Source organism: Vombatus ursinus, unplaced genomic scaffold, assembly GCF_900497805.2.
Source record: "Vombatus ursinus unplaced genomic scaffold, bare-nosed wombat genome assembly UNPS02014808.1, whole genome shotgun sequence".
NCBI lineage: Eukaryota > Metazoa > Chordata > Mammalia > Diprotodontia > Vombatidae > Vombatus > Vombatus ursinus.
Window position 1 is genome coordinate 6,007,750 of NW_020954586.1, and position 23,298 is coordinate 6,031,047.

General features: G+C 50.8%; 1 protein-coding gene across 6 annotated transcripts in view; it reads left to right on the top strand.

Moving 5' to 3' along the window:
• VPS8 (VPS8, CORVET complex subunit) overlaps positions 1–23,298 on the top strand; it is a 185,225-nt gene that overhangs the window by 93,431 nt on the left and 68,496 nt on the right. For all 6 annotated transcript variants that reach the window (XM_027875404.1, XM_027875405.1, XM_027875409.1 and 3 more), the window contains exons 28-34: positions 3,360–3,431; positions 8,228–8,347; positions 8,980–9,036; positions 10,597–10,679; positions 11,628–11,712; positions 12,501–12,599; positions 23,149–23,238. In XM_027875404.1, the coding sequence (XP_027731205.1) occupies positions 3,360–3,431; positions 8,228–8,347; positions 8,980–9,036; positions 10,597–10,679; positions 11,628–11,712; positions 12,501–12,599; positions 23,149–23,238 (606 nt within the window). The remainder of the gene's footprint in view (positions 1–3,359; positions 3,432–8,227; positions 8,348–8,979; positions 9,037–10,596; positions 10,680–11,627; positions 11,713–12,500; positions 12,600–23,148; positions 23,239–23,298) is intronic.

Sequence of the window (23,298 nt, forward strand, 5' to 3'; positions counted from 1 at the left end):
TCTACACCATCCACACCATCCACACCATCCATACCATCCACACCAGCCTCACCATCGACACCATCTACACCATCCACACCATCCATACCATCCATACCATCCACACCATCCATACCATCTGTACCATCTACACCATCCATACCACTCCTACCAGAGAAGGGGGAGAGAGAGAGAGTGACTGGAGGCCTGAGGACAGGGGAGGGAGGCACACTGCAGTCCAGCTTTCCCTCGGCTGCTGCGGCAGGGTCTTGGCACAGCTGATGGAAGGGCCCCTTGCCCCACTTCAGAGATGCTTGTCCTCCTTCTGTTTTCTCTTCCTCCTCCATGTCTTTGGTGAAGAAGGGATGAGGAATCTCAGGGTAGTAAAAGCCTCATTCTGGCCCCTCCCCATCACGGTCACTCTATTACCCTGGGCAGGACCCAAGCTTGTCCTCGAGGCCACCAGGGGTCTCAGTGGGGAGGGCATTGGGCCTAGAGTCAGGAAGACCTGAGTTCAAATCCAGCCTCTGACACTTCCTAGCTGGGTGACCCTGAGCAAGTCACTTCAACTCTGTCTGCCAGTTTCATCAGCTGTGCAATGAGGATAACACCTACCTCCCAGGGTGGTTGTGAGTATAAATTGAGGTAACACATGTCAGATACTTGGCAAAGCTTAAGGTTCTATGTAAATGCCAGTTACTGTTGTTATCACCATTAATAATAATAGTGATAAAGATCCCACAAAGTGCATTACTGGGGCTGGACTCTGAGTCCACTCCCACCTGGCTTGGCTGGCAGAGCCCAGGGGAGGACTGAGCATCCCTGCCCCACCATGTGCCCCGTCCCATGCGATCCCTTCACCTCCCCCAAGATGCTTTTATCCTCCCTCCAGCAAGAAGGATTTTATAATTAGAGGAAACGTTGCCGGCAGATTATGTTCTCATGATGCTCTGTCATTTTGGTGACAGTTGTTCACTGCCACCAAAATATGTCATTATTTGTACCACAATATTCACACTGTGAGGCATTACCACTTAATGATGTTTACAGAAATAAGCTTTCAGGATCTGTTTCAAAGCCATGAATGCACGCTGCCAAAGGGAAGAATGGATGAAGAACGCCGCCGTCACCCGCTGCGGCAGCCCGTTCCTCTGTGTGTCGTGGTAATGCTGTGTGCACTTGTACTAGCGGGATGCATACATGCATCTGGGAGGGCTCTGCCTCTGTCTGCACCTGCAGACTCGCGGCTCCCTCCAGCACCTGGAAAGGATAAAATGGCGTTGCCCTCTAGTCCATCCCCCTGCTTCCGAGCAGGACGACATGTAGACTGAGCAGGATCTCTCCTCCTTGGAAAGCCCGACGAATCAGCTCCTGTCTCCCTTGGTAACACTCCCTCTCAGGCTGCCAGCCCTGCTAAGCGAAGATCATTGGGTTTCTTCCGTCAGTTTGTCTGCCTTTCGGAGTAATCCCTTTTCTCCCCAAGAGCGGGGTCTTCAGCCACCTTTTCACCTGCTGGGCAGTAAGGAATCTCCCTCCACGTTTCTGTGTGCAAAAGAAAAGGCCTTTCTCTCTGAGCTAAGCGTTAGCCATCTACAGGGGCCCTGTTAGTCTTCCTTCATAGATGAATATGTTCACTAGCACCTATGGGGCAGCTTGGGCAGTGAGTACAGCGCCTCCTCTACTTGGGCTTACAAGACTGGGTTCAAGGCCTGCCAAGACCAGGGCAAGTTGCCTGGTTCTTGTAGACCATCCCTTGCATAGCCCCATGCAGCCAACCTGCCCCATCACCTGGATGGCCCCCCCCCCCCCCCCCCCCATCCCCGGGTGCCCCCCCCTCCTCACCCCGCCCCATTACCTGGATGGCACCCCCTCCTCACCCAGTCAGTACTCTGGGTTGGGCCAGCAATGTCCTTAACATACAAATCTACTCGAGGGGCATGTTCAAGGATAAAGTACTCAGCAAGGGTTGAGAAGAGGAGCTGCGTTCTAGACAGAAGATTTTTAGAACTTGGACAGTTTTGCCATGGCAACTTTGGGGAATGTCTCCAATGTCACCTTTCCCTGGTTGTCATGGAAATCACAGAAGACATTCTCCCTGACAATTAATGTGCTATATTTGATGGCTGTTATCACCCTTAGCTTGTGGAGGCTGGATGAGTGCTGGACACGCGCCTCTTCTTTCTTTCTCTCCCCAAATCTTTCCTTCCAGATTGTGCTCCATCTAATTCAGTTCATTTTAACAAACTTTTATTAATCCCTGACCATGTGAAAGTCCCTGAAGATACAGAAATCAAATGGAAAACATTCCCCCACCACAAGGAGCTGACATTCTGAGGCGGGGCGAGGGGTACAGGAGAGGAAGGTCATACAACGTGTATTTTTTTTAATTTAATTTTTATTTTGAGCTCCAAATTGTCTCCCTCCCGCTACCCCATTCCCCACCCATTGAGAAGTCAATAATTAATGATCCCCATTATACATAGGAAGTCATGCAAAACATATTTCTGCATTAGCCGTGTTCTGGGAGGAAAAGCAATAAAAATAAAGGAAAAAATTACACGTATTTATTAAGCATTTATTAAGTGCTTACTGCATATCAGCACGGAGTTCTCGGGATCCAGATAAAGACAAAAACAAGGCATTGCCTTTGAAGAGATCCCATCCTCATGTGGGAGACAACATGCAAAGAGCTAGACGTCCAAGATAACAGAGAATTTTGTTGTTCAGACCTGTCCGACTCTCTTGTGACCCCATTTGGGGTTTTCTTGTCAAAGAGTGGTTTGCCATTCCCTTCTCCGGCTCATTTAACATATGAAGAAACTGAGGCCAACAGGGGAGGTGATTTGCCCAGGGTCACCCAGCTAGTAAATGTCCAAGGTCAGATTTGAACTGGAGCCTTCCTGACTCCCGGTGTGAGGCTCTGGGCACTGTGGCACCACCTAGCAGCCCTACGTAGAGAATAAATGGAAGCGTCTGAAAAGGGGCTGTGTGCACATTGGTTCTATACATTGGTTCTACACAGCTCAAGAGGGAGGGGGCGGTGATGCCGCTGTCGTCCCAGCCTCCCCCTCTCTCTGGGGATGGTTTGCTTCCTCCTGCTTCCTTCTGCTCAGCGCTTTTCCCCACTCTCTTTTTATAGCTTTATTTACTAGGAGAAGTCCCAGAATTTTGTGCACGGTCGCATGCTGCAGACTTCCCCGCACCCTGTCAGTGGATGCTCATTAAGCCTGTGTACAAAGAGAAGCCGCGCAGAGGGATAATTATCTTGTCTATGAACTTACTTGCCGTTTATTTATAGTTATTCCAGGGAACGAAGTGGGGCTGCCTCTGAAATGTGTGATTAGTGATTTGTAACGGAGAGCCTTCTTTCTCCTTTGCAGACTTTTGAAGATTTTAAAAATGACAAGCAGGCTCTGGAATACCAGCAGCGGATCGTGGACATCTTGCTGAAGGCAAGTAGGTTGGGGTGCTTCTGATGCTGCTGCAGGTGAGGGCTGCCGTCGGCGCCGGCCACTCGCCCCATGAGGCGCTGCTAACGTCCCTGACGAGGGATCTCTCTGTGGTTGTCAAGGGTGACACCGCCGTCCCATTAACCAAGGCTCCCAGATGACGTGTGACAGTTGATTGGGAAGGAAGGAGATGTTCATCCCTGTCCAGCTCTGGCTGGATTTGGGTAAAAAGCTATTTTGAGACCCGAACTGCTGTTCTAGTCTCTGTATCGACAGTTTCCTTTCCTTCCCATCTACGTCTGCCCGGTCCCACCCAGGCCATTTGCTAATTCAGCGGGAGCCAGGAACTCTTTTTGATTCTCATCCCTTTGCTATAGAATGAACTTTCCCCATGTCCGGAAGGACTAGAAATGACTTTGTATAAAGGGGATGAGTCATCTGCGTGCTCGTCCCTGCTGTGGGAGGAGACCAGACCTGCTTCATGTTAACCTCATAATGCCTTAGTTTGGCCCCAGAGACTTTCCATTTTCAAACGGCTCCCCACAAGCATTTTCTGGTGTGATCCCCATGGGAACAGAGGCGACTGGGTGGTGCAGTGGAGAGAACGCCAGGTCTGGTGTCAGAATGACGGAGTTCAGATCTCGCCTCACACACTAGCTGGGTGACCCTGGACGAGTCCCTTAACTTCTCTGTGCCTCAGCTTTCTCACCTGTAAAAGGGGGCCCGTGATAGCGCCTACCTCCCACAGTTGCTCTGAGGATCAGATGAGATAATATTTATAGGGCATTTTGCAAACCTTCAGATGATCTATAAATGCTCGCTGTTGTTAAGTAAGTGAGTCAGGAATCATTCTCCCAATTTTTTTTGATAAGAAAACAGAGTCTTGAATGAAATGGTTTGCCTACATTCATATGCTAGGAAATGGCAGAGCCAGATTAGAATCCAGGCCCTGTGACTCGTAGGCTGGTGCTCTTTCCACAAAACCACATTATCAATCCACAAGCATTAGTAAGCACCTCCAGTGTGGCCAGCCCTGTGCTAGACCCCAGAATGCAAAAAAAAAAGAGCTTACATTCTTTCATGTTCATTTATAAATATATCCAGAATGGATACAGAAATGAGTGCAAGGTAATTGGGAAGGAGAAGGGCCCTAGTAGCTGGGGAGAGCAGGAAGAACCTTTTGTGGAGGGTGAGCCTTGAACTGGATTTAAAGGAAAACACAGATTTGAGGAGGCCTGGAGATGCCAGCCAGCCTGAGAAAAGGGCACAGGAGACAGGAGAGGAGAGAAACATGGTTTGTGAATATGCACTTAGGAGACAGAGCCTCTGCCCCTTTTTGGCAGAAATTTCTTCTATGGAGCATATGAAATGGGAGCATGGCAGGTCTCCCAGTGAGACTGTGATTTGGGGGGTTTTAGTGCTTATTTTCAAGGTTTGTGTTGACCTCTCTACATTAGACTTTCTGTAGTTCTAGAAGACGATGAAGCTGCTTCCTCTCGAGTGTCTAAGCCAGTGCTGGGCATGCAGCATTCACTTCCCAAGTGCTTCTTGGTTTTACACAAAGCATCAAGTTTGTGCAGCCTAGGGATCCTTCCTTTTGTTCCTTTCCTTATTGATTCTAGGGCAGATTGGGTGATACTGGTGGCCTTGGGTTCTGGACGCATTATTGTCATCGGTGAGCCGAGGATTGAAATGGAAAATGGCGGCAATTTCATAGCTAACCCCAAGTCAGAGATAGTTGGCTCACAAATTTGAGATAGCTGGAGTTTCAAATGGCCCTGATTAGCTAGAAAAATGGTCAGAGTGAATACAGTCAATCAGTGCAAATTCCTTACCACGCTGGAGAAGCCAAAGAGAGCCAAGCCCAGCAGCGTTCCCATGATATCGCATACCAGTGAGTACCACCAGCAGCATGCCATCCTGGGAGATACTGCTGCTGCTGCTTTATTTGGTGGCTCCAACATGGACCCTAAGAGTGGCTTCCCCCCAGTTGCACTGATTGAGCCCCACCCATGGGTGAGAAACCCAGGCACGTGTCACCTCAGAGCAGTCGAGGTCGCAGGCTGCAGGCAGAAGAATCAGCAACCGCCGTGTTGTGACTTTACGTAGCTCTGGAGATGAGCCACCAGGTCGTCAGGGGTCCTGTGCCCTATGCTATGTGCAAGTCAGCCTTGCAAATAATAAGGAGTCAATCATGGGGGGCATGAATTCTCAGCTAGAATGGTGTTTTGAGGTCATCTGGTCCAACCTGCTCATTTCTAGATGAGGAAACTGAGGACCAGGGCTGGGAAGTGTCACCCAACCGATGAGTAGCAGCACTGGGGACAGAAACTGGACCTTCTAGCTCTTGTCCAGAGACTTTGCCATTAGATCATGCTGTCTGTCTGTCTCCCTGGAAATCCTAGAAGGAAGAAGGGCCATGACCGCCTCCCCTTCAGAAGGCCCTTATCATCTTGGTTATGTGAATCAGCTGGAAGAAGGCCACAGGAGATGATTAGATTTAGAAAATCAGACCTGCTAGGGAAGGGAAAGGACTCAGACTTAGGTAGCTTGGAGAGAGAAGGCTGCATCATTAAAGGCCGAGCAGGTAGTTTTTTGTCTCTATTAGGGATATTTTGGGAGAAAATGAGTTGGCAGAGCAGGAATGCAAATTAGATGTGAAGAGGAACCTAAAAATGTAGTCGTGTTGGGCTGGATTTCCTCAGAAATAATCCTTTACCTTGAGGTTCTCCTACAAGGATTCCAGCAGGTGTAGCCAAGTACTGGTCACTAGGTGTGGATTCTGGGGCAGAGCAGGTCGGAATTGGTGGTTTCTGATGCCTCTTCCAACTCGGAGGGTCTCTGAATAGAGGGGCCTCTGTGGAGACAGCGGATTTCTGGGTTAAAACTGAATCCCACAAGCATTTATTAAGTACCTGCTATGTGTGAAGGAGAAAGGGTTTTGGTTGGGTTTTTTTTTGTTTTTTTTTTTTTTCAATTCTTGCCTTTTAAGAGCTCACATACCAGCAAGACAGCATGGTTGTTAGTACTTTGCAGGGTTTATTGAGAGCCAGTGGGAAATTGCCTCGGAAATGCCAGTGTTTATTAGGAATTCCTGAATGGGAAAATTTTAAAGAGAATTGTTCAGGCTAGAAGGAGGAGGGAAGCCTCAGGCAAGTGGAGGTTACCAGCTTTTTTGCTTATTTTCCTAAAGGAAAGAGAATCATCTGGAAGGACCCATATGTGACATTAAAAAAGGTTCAAGAGACATAGTTTCTGAGTAATTTAATCATTATATTAATAAGGCCAGCAGGTTATTAATGAAAGGATAGTCATTTGGCCATCTCTCTTAGACCAGAGGCCATCATGGTGGTGAAACAGTAGGTGATCAATGGGACTGAGAGTGACCCTTGCACAGAGAAATTTTCTCTACTCAGACCACCCCCAGCTATACCAGACCATTCTCAGCCTATCTAGACAAAAGGATCTGTCTCCACCCAAGCTTGAGTAGAACCCAATGGGCTTCCCCACCCTAGATTAAATTCCTTGCAAGGTTGGGTTATTAATAATCATTTCTGACACATCTGTATAATAAGCTGAGACAGGACAGATGGAAAAGCCAGGAACCCTTTGGAACCAGGCCAGTGATAGAGCCTAGATTATAGGGTCACTGATGTAGAGCTGGGAGGGAGCTCAGAGCCCGTCAAGTCCAATGCTCTTATTTTACAGATGAAGAAACTGAGGCCAGAGAGGTCCAGTGACTGGCCCAAAGTCACCCAGGGAAGAAATGGCAGAACCAGGATTTGAACCTCGGCCCTGTGACTCCTAAGTCCGGCCCTCATCTGTTGCTCAAAGGCAGCCCAAGCATTAACCTTCACGGCAATCCCAGGCCTCGTGGCTGGCAGGGACCATGAAGCTCATCTAATCTAACCCCTCATTTTATAAATGAGAAAACGAAGGTGCAGATATTAGATGACTGTCAAAAGTGATATCACTAGTTGGTAGCCAGGCCCAGGACCAAACTGTCTTGGGTTCTTCCATTAAATGGCTTTAATGGGTTAGAAAGACAAGTGAGAGGATTACGAACCTCTCCCCCACATCCTCCCAAGCTTAGCAATCAGGCTTCCATTGGGAGTAATTATCCAAAACTCCAACACCCCAATACTCTGCTTAATAAAGGAAGAAAAGCGTTCAGATAACCCAACCAGAAGCAAAGTTGGGTGAATCCATTGATGGGCCTTGCTGAGAAAAGAGGAGAAGGAAGAAAGTGGGGGAGGCAGGGGCCCACACACATATGTCCTTGATGGAAGAACGTTTCCTTGTTTTACCTCTGGGTCTTGGCTACAAAGAGAGAATTTGAGACTGTTCCGTGGCTAAGACGTGGCAGCTCACCCAGACTGATGATTGTAGCACTAAAGTCACTCCCAGTGGCGGGCTGATGGCAAGATGGCGCAGGGAGGTGGCTGGTGAAGCCAAAGTACGGTCTGGGCTCTTGGCCAGCTAATGGACAGAATGAATGACTGGGGGCTGGTCTGCACCCACTCGCTTGGAGATCCCTTCCCCATCTCATGCTTGCTTGGGTTGGCCGCCTTCTTTTCTAGGCTCAAGGGATCATGGATTTAAGGCTAGAAACATCTGTAGCACTTAGCGGATGCAGCCTTACTCTACTTTCCACAGTGGTGGTCAGCTCAGTCTCTGCATCGTTAATAAAAAACATCATCCCAGACCTGCAGCAACGAGGCAGCCTTCCCTTTCTGATATATGTTAATTGTGTCGAGCCAGGTAGTATATTGAACACATGTGGTCCTTCTGCTCGTCAGGTCATGGTGGAAAATTCAGATTTTACTCCTTCCCAAGTCGGGTGTCTCTTCACCTTCCTCGCCCGACAGCTCGCCAAGCCCGACAATACGCTCTTTGTGAACAGGACACTTTTTGACCAGGTACGTGAGTCTGACTGCTGGAGCCAGCTGGGCACTGGCATTTTTCCTGTTCGTTGGCTTTCAGAGCTGCTCATGGGCCATGCTCCTTGAGGTGATGTGGGACTGGACAAGCGAGCTTTGGTGGGAGGATCTTTCTGGTATAGATCAGTGCCAGGGTTGGAAATGGTGCTTCTGGGAATAGGAGCTTTTCTTCTTGCTTGCCCATCCTGATGGGACCAGGTTCTGGCCAATGGAATTATCCTGGCCTGAGCTTTTCAGAGACATAAAAAAGCATTATCTCACTTGGGGGAAAAATGGGAAAGAGGAGAGATGTCAGAGATGGGACCTGGGTAGCCCCTCACATCTCTGAGGAGTCCAGGAGCCTGCCAGTTAGATTTAAGAAGCCCTTGCTCTTAGCTCTACCTCGGCATGTTTCCAAACTGCAGCGAAAACGTGATTCAGGTACAAGTGAAATTGTCAGCATGAATCGAGCCTGCTCCTCTCGGGGTTTAAGTGGAGAGTTGGGCATGTGGTGTACCCGGGAGCAGAGGCTGGCGGGAGATGGGGGAGGGGCCAGTTACTGACTCCTCCAAGTGCTGCGGTGTCATGGGTTGTGGGCCAGGCTCCAGTGAAGGTATCTTTTTTTGGGCCAGGTCCTCGAGTTCCTCTGCAGCCCCGATGACGACTCCCGGCACGCGGAGAGGCAACAGGTAGGACTCCAGAATGTTCTCTAACTGAACTTGAAGAAGGGAGATAACATAACCAGAGGCAGTCTTGGCTTTAGCTGAGGACGCTGAGAGGGAGGGAGGTGCCAGGAGCTCATGTTGCTGGTATCCCAAGGTCAGCCTTGGAACTGAAAAGACTTGGGTCGTTCCAGCGGCCTCTCAGAAATGGCGGAAAGGGTGGCAGCACATTTGTCCAGCGAGTTTAGAGGTCAAAGCCCCCCTCTGTCTCTGCATCCCCAGACCCCAGGCCTTTGGAAGGACGGAGCTTGGCAGGCCTCTCAGGTCTCAGCTCTACAGGGCTCAGGCTCTGCTTTCTTCCTTTGAATTTTTGGCCCAGATCGGTGATTTCTTCATTGTAGGGAGCTCCTAGTAGGGAGACTCCCACCACCAATGCAGAACTGCTTGTCTCACTTAAAAGAAGCAAGTGGAGAACTTTTTATGTTAAATGGAGATTTTTCGTGAGGGCCCATGAAGCCAACAATGGGCTGGGGGTTAGAGAGGCACACAAGGCCTAGAGCTACCCCTCTTCACATGCCCCCTAAGGCTCCCTTGCAGCCTCCTTGGGGAGACGTGGGGCTGGAGGGGTGGCGAGCTCAGGCACTTGGGAGGAAGCAGCTTGGGAAGAAATGACAAACAGGAAACATGAAGCTAGCCTGGAGGAAGAGTCTTGAGCACTGCACGGGCATCTTGTCTGACCCAAGGACACAAAACTAGTAAGTGGCAGTCCGAACTGGCACCCAGATACTTGGATACGGTCTCTTGAGGCATCGCCTGTGATGGGTGTCGTAGCCAGCCAGCGTAGGGCTGCGTGGTTAATCCAAGAGGGAAGGGCCTTCAGAGAATTGTTTGGAGAGTACTTTGTGTCTACCACGGATGATGGTGCCACGGCCCACGGTGGATAATGGCGCCGCGTCCCATGGCAGCAGTGTCCCAGGCTCCTTGCCAGCAGGATCCTGGTAGTGGATGAGGCTTGTTTAAAGGCAGCCCTTCATTAGGCAGTGGGTCAGCGCTCACTCTCAGTCTCTTCTTAATCCTCATACAGAGGACTGCAGCGGAGCCTCTGTGTCCCATCTTTGTAAGAAGCAGAGTACACACTCACCCAGGGCTTGCTGGGTCACAGGAAGGCAGGAAGACACTTGGAATAAATCTGCTTTTGGAAGAGTGGGGTGGCCAGTGTGGTGAAGCGTCGGCCTCGCGGGCTGGCTGGGTGGGGGTGACGTGCAGCCAGGGTCATGTCCAAAGGGTGCAGATCTGGCCAGCTGGGCCTTCTCCACAAGTCATCCCTACAAAACCAAAGGAGGGGCTCATTCCAGTTTCAAAATTTTTAACTGACATGTTATCCTGTCAGCATCATGGCCGCAGGCATGAGATCTCTTTTACCTTGTGTTTGTAAAAGCAAGCCAGAAGCTGAACGACCTCTGTCCTTCCGTGGCCCTTCCTGAATTCGTGGTCTTCTCCGTGGGCTGCCCCCCACCCCTTCAGAGCTTTCAAAGGGGGAGGAAGAAGAATCAGTGAGAGTGTTAACTGTTCTCTGTGCATCTCTAGGTCCTCCTTGAATTGCTCCAGGCTGGAGGGATCGTGCAGTTTGAGGAGAGCCGGCTCATCCGGATGGCAGAGAGAGCTGAGTTGTGAGTCACGCCAAAGCTGCGTCAGCGCCCAGTCCCCAGCTTGAAGCCCGTTCTACTGCTGCCCCGCTGACTCTTTACAATAAGTGTGAAGCAGCAGGCCCTTTGTTCAGAAATGTCCAAGCAGCTCAAAGTTCCTGGCCTCAAATGTAGCCAGATCCAAGGGCCCGGACACATCTGCATGGGCCTGGACACATCTGCATGGGCCTAGAGGCCAGATAGCCTCCGGGTAGAATGATTCTATGCCTGCGTTAAATAAAATCTCTGCCCGATGTTTCCTTGGCCTTTACCACAAATTCCACGATCACCCTCAGGAGCAACTCCAACTTAATGTTGGCAGGGAGGAGTCCAGACCTGTGGCTTCATCAGCACAGAACCTCCCTTCGCTGATGTCGCTGAGCCGCTCTCCCATCATTATGATCTTGGGGCCCCACTTGGGGGACCGAGAGATCTGCCCAGGTTACAGCTTTTTGTTTCCTTCAACACAGCACTGGCCATTATGTCAAAAACAGGACTTGAGCCCAGGTCTTCTCGAACACTCCCAGGCTGGCCCTCTGTCCAAGGACCGTGCTGCTAATAACGCAGACCCTCAGGCAGACGTTCTAACCTGCCATTTGTATCTGCCTAGGTTGTAAAATGTTGCCCCTCCCCTCCCCATCTTTAATCCTTTGAGAAGAGGCAGCTTACTGGAAGGCTCTGGGGGCCATTAGCGGAGGTCCTGTCCACACATTTCATGAGACCCGCCCAGCTGCTTTTACCAATACAGGTCCCTGTTCCGAGGCCACATGTCGCCCTTTGGGTAGAAGTGAGCAGGGCTCTCCGATAATAACCACTCCTGCATTTAACCAAAGAAATTCCCCCCCGCCTGCCCCATCCCCTGCCCCTTGCCTTACCCTTGGCAGCCGGTGCCCTCTGGCCGCTGGACCCATCGGCCTCTTTTCTCGTCTTCAGCTACCAGATTTGTGAGTTTATGTATGAACGAGAACACCAGTATGACAGGATTATTGACTGCTACCTCCGGGACCCGCTGAGAGAGGTGAGCAAAGAGGGGCTTCTGCATCTTTCTCCTCACACGCCTTCATTCTCTTGGACAATATCGCCTCACTCAGGCAGGTAGAGTCAATCAGTTAGCATCGGGACCTCCTTGGGGCCTTGGGCTGTTCATCAAACATGGAACAAAATTTCCCACGTCACACCATCTCTCGCCATACTTCCGGCACCAGGAGTTCCTTAATGAGGGTGCTCCCTACACCGACGCTGATTGCAGCCCCTCTGCAGACAGTCTCAGCGTATTCTGTGGCCCAAGCGGTTCCTCATTGTTTGCAGCCCTGCTGATGATCAGCTCTCGCAGCTGAGGCTGGTGCTTGGCCGTCACTCACATAGGCCATCTGTGCCCAGGCTCGTGCTGAAAACCCCTCTCCATGACCCCCAGGCCTCTGACTGCTGTGGCCGGAGGTGTGCCATTCCAGGGCTCCATCTCTGGTATGGAGAGCAGGCAGGGCAAAGGCCTGGAGGTTGGAGATGTAGCTTTGTGGATGAGGAAGAGATAGAAAGGCAGTGCTGGATTATAGCGTGGGGGAGAGAGGTCAATAATACCAGAAAAGAAGGAAGGGAGCCAGGTGGTGAAAGCGAGTTTGTGTTTGACCCTGGAGATAGCGGGGAGCTGCCAGCATTTGGGAGATGTCGTGGTCAGATCTGCCCTTGATGGAAATCCTTTGGCAGTGGAGAGGGAGAGACAAGTCCCCGAAGGGGACGCCTTGCCCTTACCTAAGCTTTGGCAGGTATTTCATAGGAACTCAGCCAAGTTCTTTCTACCCCTTTCAGGAAGAGGTCTTTAACTACATTCATAACATCTTGTCCATTCCTGGGCACAGCCCGGAGGAGAAGCAGTCCGTGTGGCAGAAGGCCATGCTGCACATTGAGGTAAGTCACGGCCGCGATCTGGGTCAGCGACGGCCCACTCCGCCAGGGCTCTTTGTGCGTTTGTTTGTCATAACTCATTCCACTTCATCTTGGCAAATTTCATTTTATCACATCTTCTCCATTTGCTGTCACACTCTCAAGGTCACTCGTATGTCCTTGACAAAGCCAGAATTATTTGTCCCTGTGCACTACCCTGGATACCCACACACTTCTTTCCCAGATCCCCCTTGGCCTCCGGATCATCTTTGTGAATAAACATGGAAGTTGTCCCCACCTCTTCCTTGGGCAGCTCATGAAGCCTTGACCTGAAGGGCAATATGACTTCCTCCTCTGGGCAGGTTTCTTTTCCATGGGGCCATTTCTCTGACCTCGCTGAGAAGAGGAGTCACAAATTTGGGCTTTTCCTAGCGTCCCCTTCCCTGGCCCAGGCACCCAGGAACTTGGCTACCAAGTGTTTTCTGGAAGATGGGGGGTCTGAGAAGCTGCCTGACCCTCACTGGGGCCCCAGACTTCTGTGGCGGCAGAAACAAGAAAGCTGATTGCCACTGACAGTTTGTAAGAAGTCTTGGGGTCAGTCATTGAGGGCCCAGAACCTGAGGTGCCTTGGAAGTCTTCAGAGCCTGCTCCGTGGTGCGTTGGCTTCCCACCCCGTCCTTACCTTCCTCAGCAAAGATGTCAGACGAGGCCTGTCTTCAGGAGTAAGGCTGTCCTCAGCTCCTCATGCTCTTGGGGCAACTGGGGCCAGGGATGGGGACGTCCTCAGGGGACATATTTGATGAGGACTGTGTAGTCTTCCTTTGGAGCAGGAGGGCTCTCCCCGAGGACAGGTCGGCCCCGATACTTCAGAAAAGTGTCACGTCCAAGCAAGGGCCCAGAGACTGCCCGAGACCAGAGCTCGGACAGACGTGTGAGCAGCCTCTCGGGGGATGCATTGGTGGGGGAAGTGAGCGGCTGCCCCACTTCCACTTGCGCACTCTGAGCTAGGGGCCTGCATGGAGAGAAAAGAAGGCATCCTTCCTTAGGACAGGAAGAGCCCCAGAGGCCCAACAAGACTCTTGTCCCTCCAGAGGAGGAGAAGTGGCCCATAGGAAGAGCCGGTTCTGGGTTCAGGTCCTGTCCCTGTCTCTTACTGGCCTCATTGTCTGTGTCTGTAAAATAGGCACAAGAATTCTTTGACTGCCCTCTCACAGGGTTTCTGTAAATGTTGATGATGATGATGATACTTAGTCGGGGCTTTAAGGTTCGCGGAGTACTTTACTTGGGTTTTCTTGTTTGATTATCCCAATAGCCCTAGGACATGGGTGCTACTGTTACCCCCATTATGCAGATTGGCAAACCAAGTCCCAGACAGGTTAAGTGAGTTTCTTGCTCAAGATCACTCCCTTATGGGGTAGAATCTGATTCCAGTCTTCCTTTGTTTGGGGGGGGGGGGTGGCAATTGGGGTTGGTGACTTGCCCAGGGTCACACAGCTAGTAAGTGTCAAGTGTTTGGTCTGAGGCTGGATTTGAACTCAGGTCCTCCTGACTTCAGGGCTGGTGCTCTATCCACTGCGCCACCTAGCTGCCCCTATTCTAGTCTTCCTAACCCCAGTGCGGGGCGTCAGCCTCTGGGCTGCACTGCTTTCCCAAGAAAAGGGCTTGTAAGTCAGCCGTATGATTATTTTTATCATTAAGTGGGCGCATGCTCCAATCCCCCTCCTTGTGTTGGGCGGCCTTTTTGCTGCGCTACAGGTTTCTTTGGCCTCCTCGCCTCTAGGATGACTCGCTCTGTGAGCCACAGATCCCGCTATCTGCACTAGAGAACTGGTGGTGGGGGCTGCAGTGCCTGGAATGAAGGAGGGGCCTCTGTTTTATGCCTAACATGACTCAAGATGAATTAATCACCGAGAAAACTAATTCCTCAGCAAAAAGCCCATGCTGGAGAAGCAGACACTGCTTCTTCTGTACCTCGGTTATTTCTGCTAACTGGCTATTTTGTTTTCTCCTCAATCTGCACTTTTTTTCACCTTCAAGCTTTTTTGTGTCATTCGATGCTGCTCAGACTTATTTAACCAAGGCCTTATTAATTACCAGGGCCTTAAGAACGGTCAGTGGCTGTGAGATCTCTGGGGGCAGAAGCCACGAGGAGGGTGACACCAGGGCTTTGTGGTGGAGGGAAGCAGGCCTAAGACCCCTTTATTCAGCCTGGGCTCTGTGCCCATACAAGGGCAGTCTGAAACATCAGGTTCCTGTTTCCCAAAGTTGGGGCTGGATTTTTAGACACGCACGTGTCCTAAAAGTGAGGTGGGTACACAGAGCGAGTAGTCGCCGGGGCATAGGAAGAGGTTTGGCTAAGAAGTGTTGGGGCCCCTGGCCCGGAATCAGGTGGGGCCCAGCTCCCTGGGCTTCCCACAGTGGACTCCAGAAACACTGTTTAGCCCTACCCAGCACAGGTCAGGTGGGGCCCCAGCGAGGGTCAGGCAGCTTCTCAGACCCCCTCATCTTCCAGAAAACAGGGCCTGTTTTCATTACCTTGTCATTCTTCAGGCCATTTCAAAGACAGCCAGCTCTCTCAGACACTCTGACTGCATCCGTTTGGTTTTATTTTCACTCTGGCCTGCATTTGCAAACCGAAGCCTCTTGGTTCTGGGCAGTTCAGCCATTCCGGGTCAGTTCAGCCATTCTGCCTGTCTAGCGACCTTGCTGCCAAGTCCGGAGAGGCCTCGGAGGCCGGTCAGCTCCCCCAGTGTGTTTGCTTTAGTTTGTAATTGAACTCCATCATTGAATTAGCAGCTTTTGTCTTCTTTCCCTCCTGCTAACCTCACTGAAAAGAAAAAGAGGAAATCAAAGTCATTCTGACCCAGAGGCCTAGTCCTGCCAGTGTTCTGCACATAGTAGGTATATTTAGCACTCCCTACTGTGTGCTGTGCCTGGATCATGAAAGAAATGGGACTGAACCTGGGCCGTCACATCAGCAGGATTTGCCCAAGGTTTCAGGTGTCTGGAACAGCATGAGTAAAAGTGTGGAGGGGGGAAGTGATGGCCTGGCTGAGGAAAAGAGAGGCTAGCTCCTAGCAGAGTAGCAGGACATGAAGTTGAAAAGTTGGGGCAGGGCCAAGTTGGGAAGGGTCTGTCCAAAGCCAGCCATAGCTCCCTGAACAGCCTCTTTTATTCAGACCCAACTGCAGAGACTCAGAGCCAGCCCTAGGGAGATAATGAAGCCAACTAGAGATGGAGAAGGTGCCGAGGAGGAAAGTGAGGGCATGAGGCCTGAGTTCATTTGTGTTGTTAGCAGGAAAGCTAAGTGGGAAGAGAGGAGAGAGATCTGAGCCATCCTCATCCGGGCGGAAGATGAGGCGGCTCCCGAGAACGGATCGTTCTCGGAGGAAGAGACTCTGGAGTGGAGAGCTGAGGCCCCCGCTGCGTGGAGGGGCCAGAGGAGGCTTCCCTGGGGCCCTGTGAGGAGGGGGCGAGGTGGGGGGATGGGGAGATGAAGCAGGCTCTCACAAGCCCACAGGGCTCAGCCCCAAGGAGGGGGACCGGCCTGCCAGGTTAGCGTCCCCATGATGCCAGCCCTTCTGCAGCTGTATTTGCAGAGGCTTGTGCAGCCCTCGAAGGCAGGACTGCCCAGCAGACAGCTCTGCCACCACACAGACCACTTCCAGGGAAGCAGTCACTCCTCTCTGCGAAGCCCAGCCCCCCCGCCTCAAAGCCAGTTTCCAAAGCTCCCCCGGGACGGCACCAGCCCGGTTAGGGTTCAGAAGCCCGGTGAATTCCTCGTGCCCTCCAGCAGCAGAGTTCTCCCTCCCTGCTTCCCTCTCGCTTCCATCCCAGTCCCTTTGCTGACCCCAGGCAGTCACGGTTTCCACCCTCCCCCACCTGCCAGACCCCCTGCCCAGCCTCTGCCTCTCTTTCCCGCCACCTTCCATTGGGGCCCCTGGAGCCTCCCCCAGAGCCCGACCATTTCCATGAATGCTGGTCACCGTATCTACAGCCCGGCTGTCCCCGGGTGGCAGAGATCGCCTCTCCCACAGCCCTGTGCAGCTGAAGGGTTCTGGGTGACAGTCCTCCCAGGTCACAGGTCCGGTAAGAGGGTTCACAAAACTCCTTGGTCCCCTGCCCCTCCAGATCATTGTTCCCATGATCCCTCAATGGCAAGCAACGCTTAAACCACTAGCATTTATTTATATCATGATTTTTTAGTTTTATTTGGCCCTCCTGATAGCCCAGGGAGGGATGGTCTAGTATTATCCCCATTTTACAGATGAAGAAACTGAGTCTGAGAGAGGTTAAATGATTTGCCAGGGTCACATGAGTATCTGAGGCAGGATTCGAGTCAGATACTCTTGACGCCCTGTCCAAAGGGCCACGTCACTGCCTTCGAATGGAAGCCGTCTCGAAGCCCCTGCCATCCAGCCATCTTCCTGTCTCCCGTCTTTGTCAGCATGGACCCCCTGCCTTCTGCAGGGACCTTAGCACCGTCCAGAGCCAATCTCCTGCTGGCCTCATCATGTGTCCATGCTGGGAGCCTTTTTAACATCTGGACTCAGCTCCCAAGCCCGTTATTGTCCTCCCCTCCTCACGTCTTGTACCCACCCCCAGGCAGCTGCAGCCCCTCAGAATGGCCATCAGAAGGAGAGGGAGTGTGGCCTCCTAGGTAGAGCCCTGGATGTGGAATCAGGCACCCGAGTACAGATCCTGCCCCAGTGTCAGAGTCGGGTGATCATGGCTCTCCGAGCCTTGCTTTCCCAATCTCGGAAATGACAATAATACTTGCACTGCCTTCCTCCCGGGGCTGTAGAAGAGACAGCAGACCTTCAGCTGTACAAGCGTATTGGATGGTAACGAGCCCCATTATCCTGACCTTCTCCCAGGCCGTCGCCCCTTGGTCCTGGGAATGTCTCCCCACTGACACCGGGCGCCCAGTCCACACTTCCCACCCTGGGCTAGCTCATCTGAGCCTCTGCCCCTCTCCTCCTGCCGTACCCGCTGTGGTGTCCTCAGAGCAGCTCCACTAGCTGTACCCCACTGTCCCCAAGCCCTCGACCTTGCCTCGTGCTTATGGCACCCAGGACCCAGTGAGCCCCTAAGAAACGCTCGCTTCTCATTCAGGCAGGACCACGGCCATCCAGCCTCATCCTCGAGGCGGCTGAGCGTCTTCACCCAGCTTCTCCTCGTTTCATCCACTTGGGCAGAAGAAGGGCCCTTCTGCCCTTGGAGACAAACACCTCCTTTTTTCCTCCCCAGAATCCCTTCTTGTCCACTCTGCCAGTCACCCTCCTGCCCACCAACACCCGAGTGTCTATGTGTTCTCTGGGGGGCTCTCCGGTCCGCTGGCAGCTCTGCCTTCATCTGAAGCACGCTCAGCCCAGCTCCTGTGGCTCAGGAATGCCCTCTGAGCGCCCTTTTCTCCACGTTCCTTCCAGTGATCTTTGTGTGCCCGGCTTGCCTGACCAATGAGTCCTTTCTCAGCCGTGGCCTAGAGGGCTGAGGAGAAGGCTGCCCCATCGCCCTTGGATCCACCCTGCACTTCCTTGGCTCCTGGCTCAGAAATGGTTTGCTGTTGACTCCTCCTGACCTTGGAGAGCCCCTGGTTCCCCGGCCTTTTTTCTCCAGAAGTGCCGACCTGCCGACCAGCAGGGTCCTGTTGTGGTTGGCTCAGTGACTGTGCCTTGGTTCCTAGTCAGTTCTAAAGGATGAGATCTGGGGGCAGCTAGGTGGCACAGTGGACAGAGCACTTGCCCTGCAGTCAGGAGGACCTGAGTTCAAAAGCAGCCTCAGACGCATGATGCTTACTAGCTGTGTGACTCTGGGCAAGTCACTTAACCCTCATGGCCTTGCAAAAAAAAAAAAAAAAAAGAAGAGGAGATCTGGCCCCTTGACCTAGTGAGTGGAGATTTGTTTATTCCACCTGGAGCCCTGACCTTTATGTGGCGGCTGAACACAAACAGATCCCTTAGCGCCCCCGAAAATCCTAACGCTGACCCCGCTCATCTCCGGAGGGCTTCCTAGACCTTCAGCACTGTCCGCCCCAGCTTTGTGTCACGGCCATGTCACAGGACCCGTGGGCCTCTCAACAGCTCCCTCCAGGCCCACAGAATGTCCCGTTGTCCTGGCCTCATCTCCTTTCTGTCCTAGTTCTGCCTATGCCTGATATGGTCAGCCTTTCTTTGTCCCAGTGCCGCCTCCTCCAGGAAGGCCTCCCAAAATGATCTCCTTTATGGCAGGGACCTTGGAGTAGTCACCTCTGTCGTGTTCAGGAAGGGTTTGTTGAATGAGTTAATGTGATTGAGCTGCCTTTCCTTTTGTCTTGTTTCTGTTTCCTTCATTCTTTCTGTCTGCTCCCACTTCTGCCACTCAACCTGTGTGATCTTGGCCAAGTCACTCACCTCCCTGTGCCTCAGTTTCTGCATCTGTAAGATGAGGAGGCTGCACCCAGTGACCTTGAACGTCCCTTCCGGCTCTAAATCTTTATTTTTATTTTATTTTATTTTATTTTCCCGTTCTTTTTTTATTAATTTATTTTGATTTATCAACAATTGCTTCCATAAGCTTTTGAGTTTTGAATTTTTCTCCCCCTTCTTCCCCAAGATGGTGCACCATCTGATATAGGCTCTACATATGCATTCCTATTAAACATATTTTCACATTGGTGATGTTGTAAGTAAGAATTAGAACCAATAGGAGGAACCACCAGAAAGAGGAAACAAAACACAACAGAAGAAAAAAAAATAGCAGATAGTATGCTTCGATCTGCATTCAAACTCCAGAGTTCTTTCTCCTTTGTGGATAGCATTTTCCATCATGAGGCCTTTGGAGATGTCTCAGATCCTTGTATTGCTGTAAAGGGCTAAGTCTATCAATATTAGTCATCACACAACATGGCTGTTATTGTGTACAATGTTCTCTTGGTTCTGCTCACTTCTCTCAGCATCAGACCATACAAGTCTTTCCAAGTTTTTCTGAAGTCAGCCTGTTCATCATTTCTTATAGCACAGTAGTATTCCATCACATTCATATATCACATTCACAGTTATGATTACTATCTGTGTCTTTCTCTCCATCCTTCCCCTGCCCCCATTTATGCTTTTCTTTCTCCTTTCTCCTTTTCCCTCCACACTAATGTTTTGCTTTTGACCACCACCTCCCTTGGTCCCACCTCCCTTCTATTTGCCCTCTCTCTTTTCTTCCCCTTTACCCTTACCACTTCTTCCCTCCCTTTTGTCCCCCCTCCCTTTTCTTTCCCCTTTTCCCACCTACTGCCTATACGGCAAGTTAGATTTCTATACCTGACTGATTATGTTATTCCCTTCTTGAGCCAAATCTGATGAGAGTAAGGTTCAAACAGTGCTCATCTCCCTCCCTTCTTTCCCTCTGCTGTAATAGCTTTTGTGCCTTTTCCTGTGATGTAATATACCCTTGTCTGCCTCCTCCTTTCCGTTTCTCTCAGTAACATTTCTTAATCCACTTACTTGGATCCGTTTAACCCACTTGATTAGATTTTTTTTTTTATCATTACATCAAAGTCAACTTATACCCACCCCCTTTATGTATACCCCTTTAACATGCTGTAATAACAATACAGTTCTCAAGAGTTACAAGTGTCATCTTACCTTGTAGGGATGTAAACAGTTTGCCCTTATTAATAACATGTTGTTTCTTTCTGTCCCATTTACCTTTTTATATCTCTTGAGTCTTGTATTTGAAGATCAGATTTTCTGTTGAACTCTGGTCTTTTTATCAGGAAGGTATGAAAGTCCCCAATTTCGTTGAATATGCATCTCCTCCCCTGAAAGATCATGCTCATTTTCTCTGGGTAGTTGATCCTTGGTTGTAATCCAAGCTCCTTTGCCTTACGGAATATAGTATTCCACGCCCTATGGTCTTTTACTGTAGAATCTGCAAGGTCCTGCGTAATCCTGACTGTGGTTCCGTGATATTTAAATTGTTTCTTTCTGGCTGCTTGTAGTATTTTCTCTTTGACCTGGTAGTTTTGGAATTTGGCTACTGTATTTCTTGGCATTTTCAATTTGGGATCTCTTTCAGGAGGTGATCAGTGGATTCATTCTATGGCTATTTTACCCTCTGGTTCTAAGACATCAGGGCAGTTTTCCTTTATGATTTCCTGAAAGATACTGTCCAGGCTCTTTTTTTCATCGTGATTTTCAGGTAGACCAATAATTTTTAAATTGTCTTTCCTGGATCGATTTTCCAGGTCAGTTGTTTTACCCGTGAGGTATTTTACGTTTTCATCTATTTTTTCATTCTTTTGTTTTTGTTTGACTGATTCTTGCTGTCTCAGAGAGTCATTAGCTTCCATTTGCCCAGTTCTAATTTTTAACAAATTGTTTTCTTCTCTTAGATTTTGTACCTCCTTTCCCATTTGGCCAGTTGTATTTTTTTAGGGACTTGTTTTCTTCAGTGTACTTTTTTTTCCAGTTGGCCAGTTGTATTTGGCGGGGGGGGGGGGGGCGCGCTAGGCAATGGGGTTAAGTGACTTGCCCAGGGTCACACAGCCAGTAAGTGTTATGTGTCTGAGGCCGGATTTGAACTCAGGTCCTCCTGAATCCAGGGCCAGTGCTCTATCCTCTGCGCCACCTAGTTGCCCCCAATTGTATTTTTTAAGGAATTGTTTTGTACAGTTATTTTTTGTCCTTCCTTTTCCAAGCTGTTGACTCTGTCTTGCGTATCTGTCATTTCTTTTCCCATTTTTTCTTCTACCTCTCTCGTTTGACTTTTAAAGTCCTTCCTGAGCTCTTCTGAGAAGGCTTTTTGGACTTCAGACCAGTTCATATTCCCTTTTGAGGTTCCAGATGTGGGTTTGTTGACAATGTTGTCCTCTTCAGAATTTCGGCCTTGATCTTCACTCTTCCCATAATAAGAATCTATAGTATGTTTCTTTTTGCTCCTGGTGTTTGCTTATTTCCTGGCCTTTAAAGAGCTTGGGCTCTCCTGCTGGGGAGCAGAGGGCATTGACCCAAGCTTCTTGTGTTGGGAGCCTAGGGCCTGGTCGATGGCTTTGTGTGCTGGGGCCTCCATTGTTGGCAGTTGGAGGCTGTAGGAGTCTGGCAGCTTACCTGGTGGTGGGCTGGAATCAGCAACACTGGAACTCTAGGGGTAGGTTTGGGTAGCGTGGCTCCTGGAGATTTCATCTTCACCGGACCTTTCCTTCCTTTCACTTTCTTCAGCTCCTTTCAGATGGATGTTGTAGAGTGTTTATCCGCCTGGGGCCCCTTGGAGCGCTGCTTCCCTTAGTTTTGCTGAGGCACTGGGAGAGCTGGTTGCTGTAGAATGCCCAGGCACCTGGTGGTTTTCCAAACTGGTTTCCACCAGTTCCCCCACCCTCACTGAGGCACTTGGGGGTCCAGGTGTTGGTGTTTGCCCGCTCTACCACCTGGGCTTCAGGATCTCCTCCTGGTATGCTGAGATGGGGCTTTGCGCTAGCTTGCTGGGACGCCTCCGTTCTGTACTGCTCCCCTCCCCCAGGGTAAGAGAGGCCTTTCCCGTTAGTCCCTCAAGCTACCTGGACTACTGGACTGTTGCACCCCATCTTTCTTCTGGTTCGGGTTTTTCCTGGGGTGATGTTTTCTGGGCATTCAGGGGCTAATAAGGGAGGCTAAGAGCGACTCACCTTTTACTCCACCATCTTGGCTCCCGGCTCTCTAGATCCGGCTCTCAATCTTTATGAACAAATGTTACTGAAGTCATCGGTTTTGACACGTCCTGCCTTTCCCAATCTGTCCCTCGTCTCCTGGAGAGCCACCCCATCTGCCCCACAGTAACCACCTCCTCCCTGAAGCCTGCGTCCTCTGCAGGAGAGGAGGGCGGGTCGTGCTTTGTCACCCTCACGTTCACAGTCCGGCATGTCAGTTGTTGTGTTGGGGCAGGCAATGGGTTCTTTGCTTTCCTCGCTCCCGGTCCGTTCATTTCCCACGTGCCTCTGTGTCCATCATAATCCCTTTTTCATACAGTAGAGTAACAGTCCATTGCAGCATACTTTGTTTTCTGTTCTTTGTGGCTGTTGGGTATGACCTCCTTGGCCAGCCCTAATCCTGAGGCCCACTTTGTAGGCATGGTAGATGCTTTGTTATTTTCCAAAATGGTTGGCCCAGATCGCAGGTCCACTAACAATGCATTAGTGTACCAGTTTTCAGCCCTTCCAATGTTAACTACCCCATCTTTCTTCACCTTTGCCAACTGGGTAGGTATGAGGTGAACCCTCAGGGTTGTTTTGCTTCCAGTCTGTGACCCTGGGATCCCATGAACTATGCTGGGGGGAGGACAACCAGTTTTCTTGCTTCTGTTCAGGTTTCAGCTGTTCTCAGAGAAGTCAAAGCTTGAGCCCCTCCCTGGACCCCTCTACTTCCCTGGCTTCTTCTGCTGCCTTCTGGGTCTCCTGCCGAGCCCATTCCTGACCTTCTCCCTGCCCGGGGCAGCATGCCTGGGGGTCTCTGGCCGTCCTCTGTGCAGCTCATGTCTGGCCCCAGGATGGGCTCAGACCTCTGGCTTGTGAAGGATTTTTCAGCTATAAAACTTCAAGTAACACTGAGCATTTTCTGTCTTTATCCAGGAGCTCGTGTCTCTGAACCCTTGCAAGGCAGCAGAGCTGGTGGCCACCCACTTCTCCGGACAAGTTGAGGCCGTCATTCACAAACTCCAGGTAAGTATGGTGCCTCCCTAAGAAGGAGAGTGGCAGTCGTGATTTCTGGGCTAACTCAGA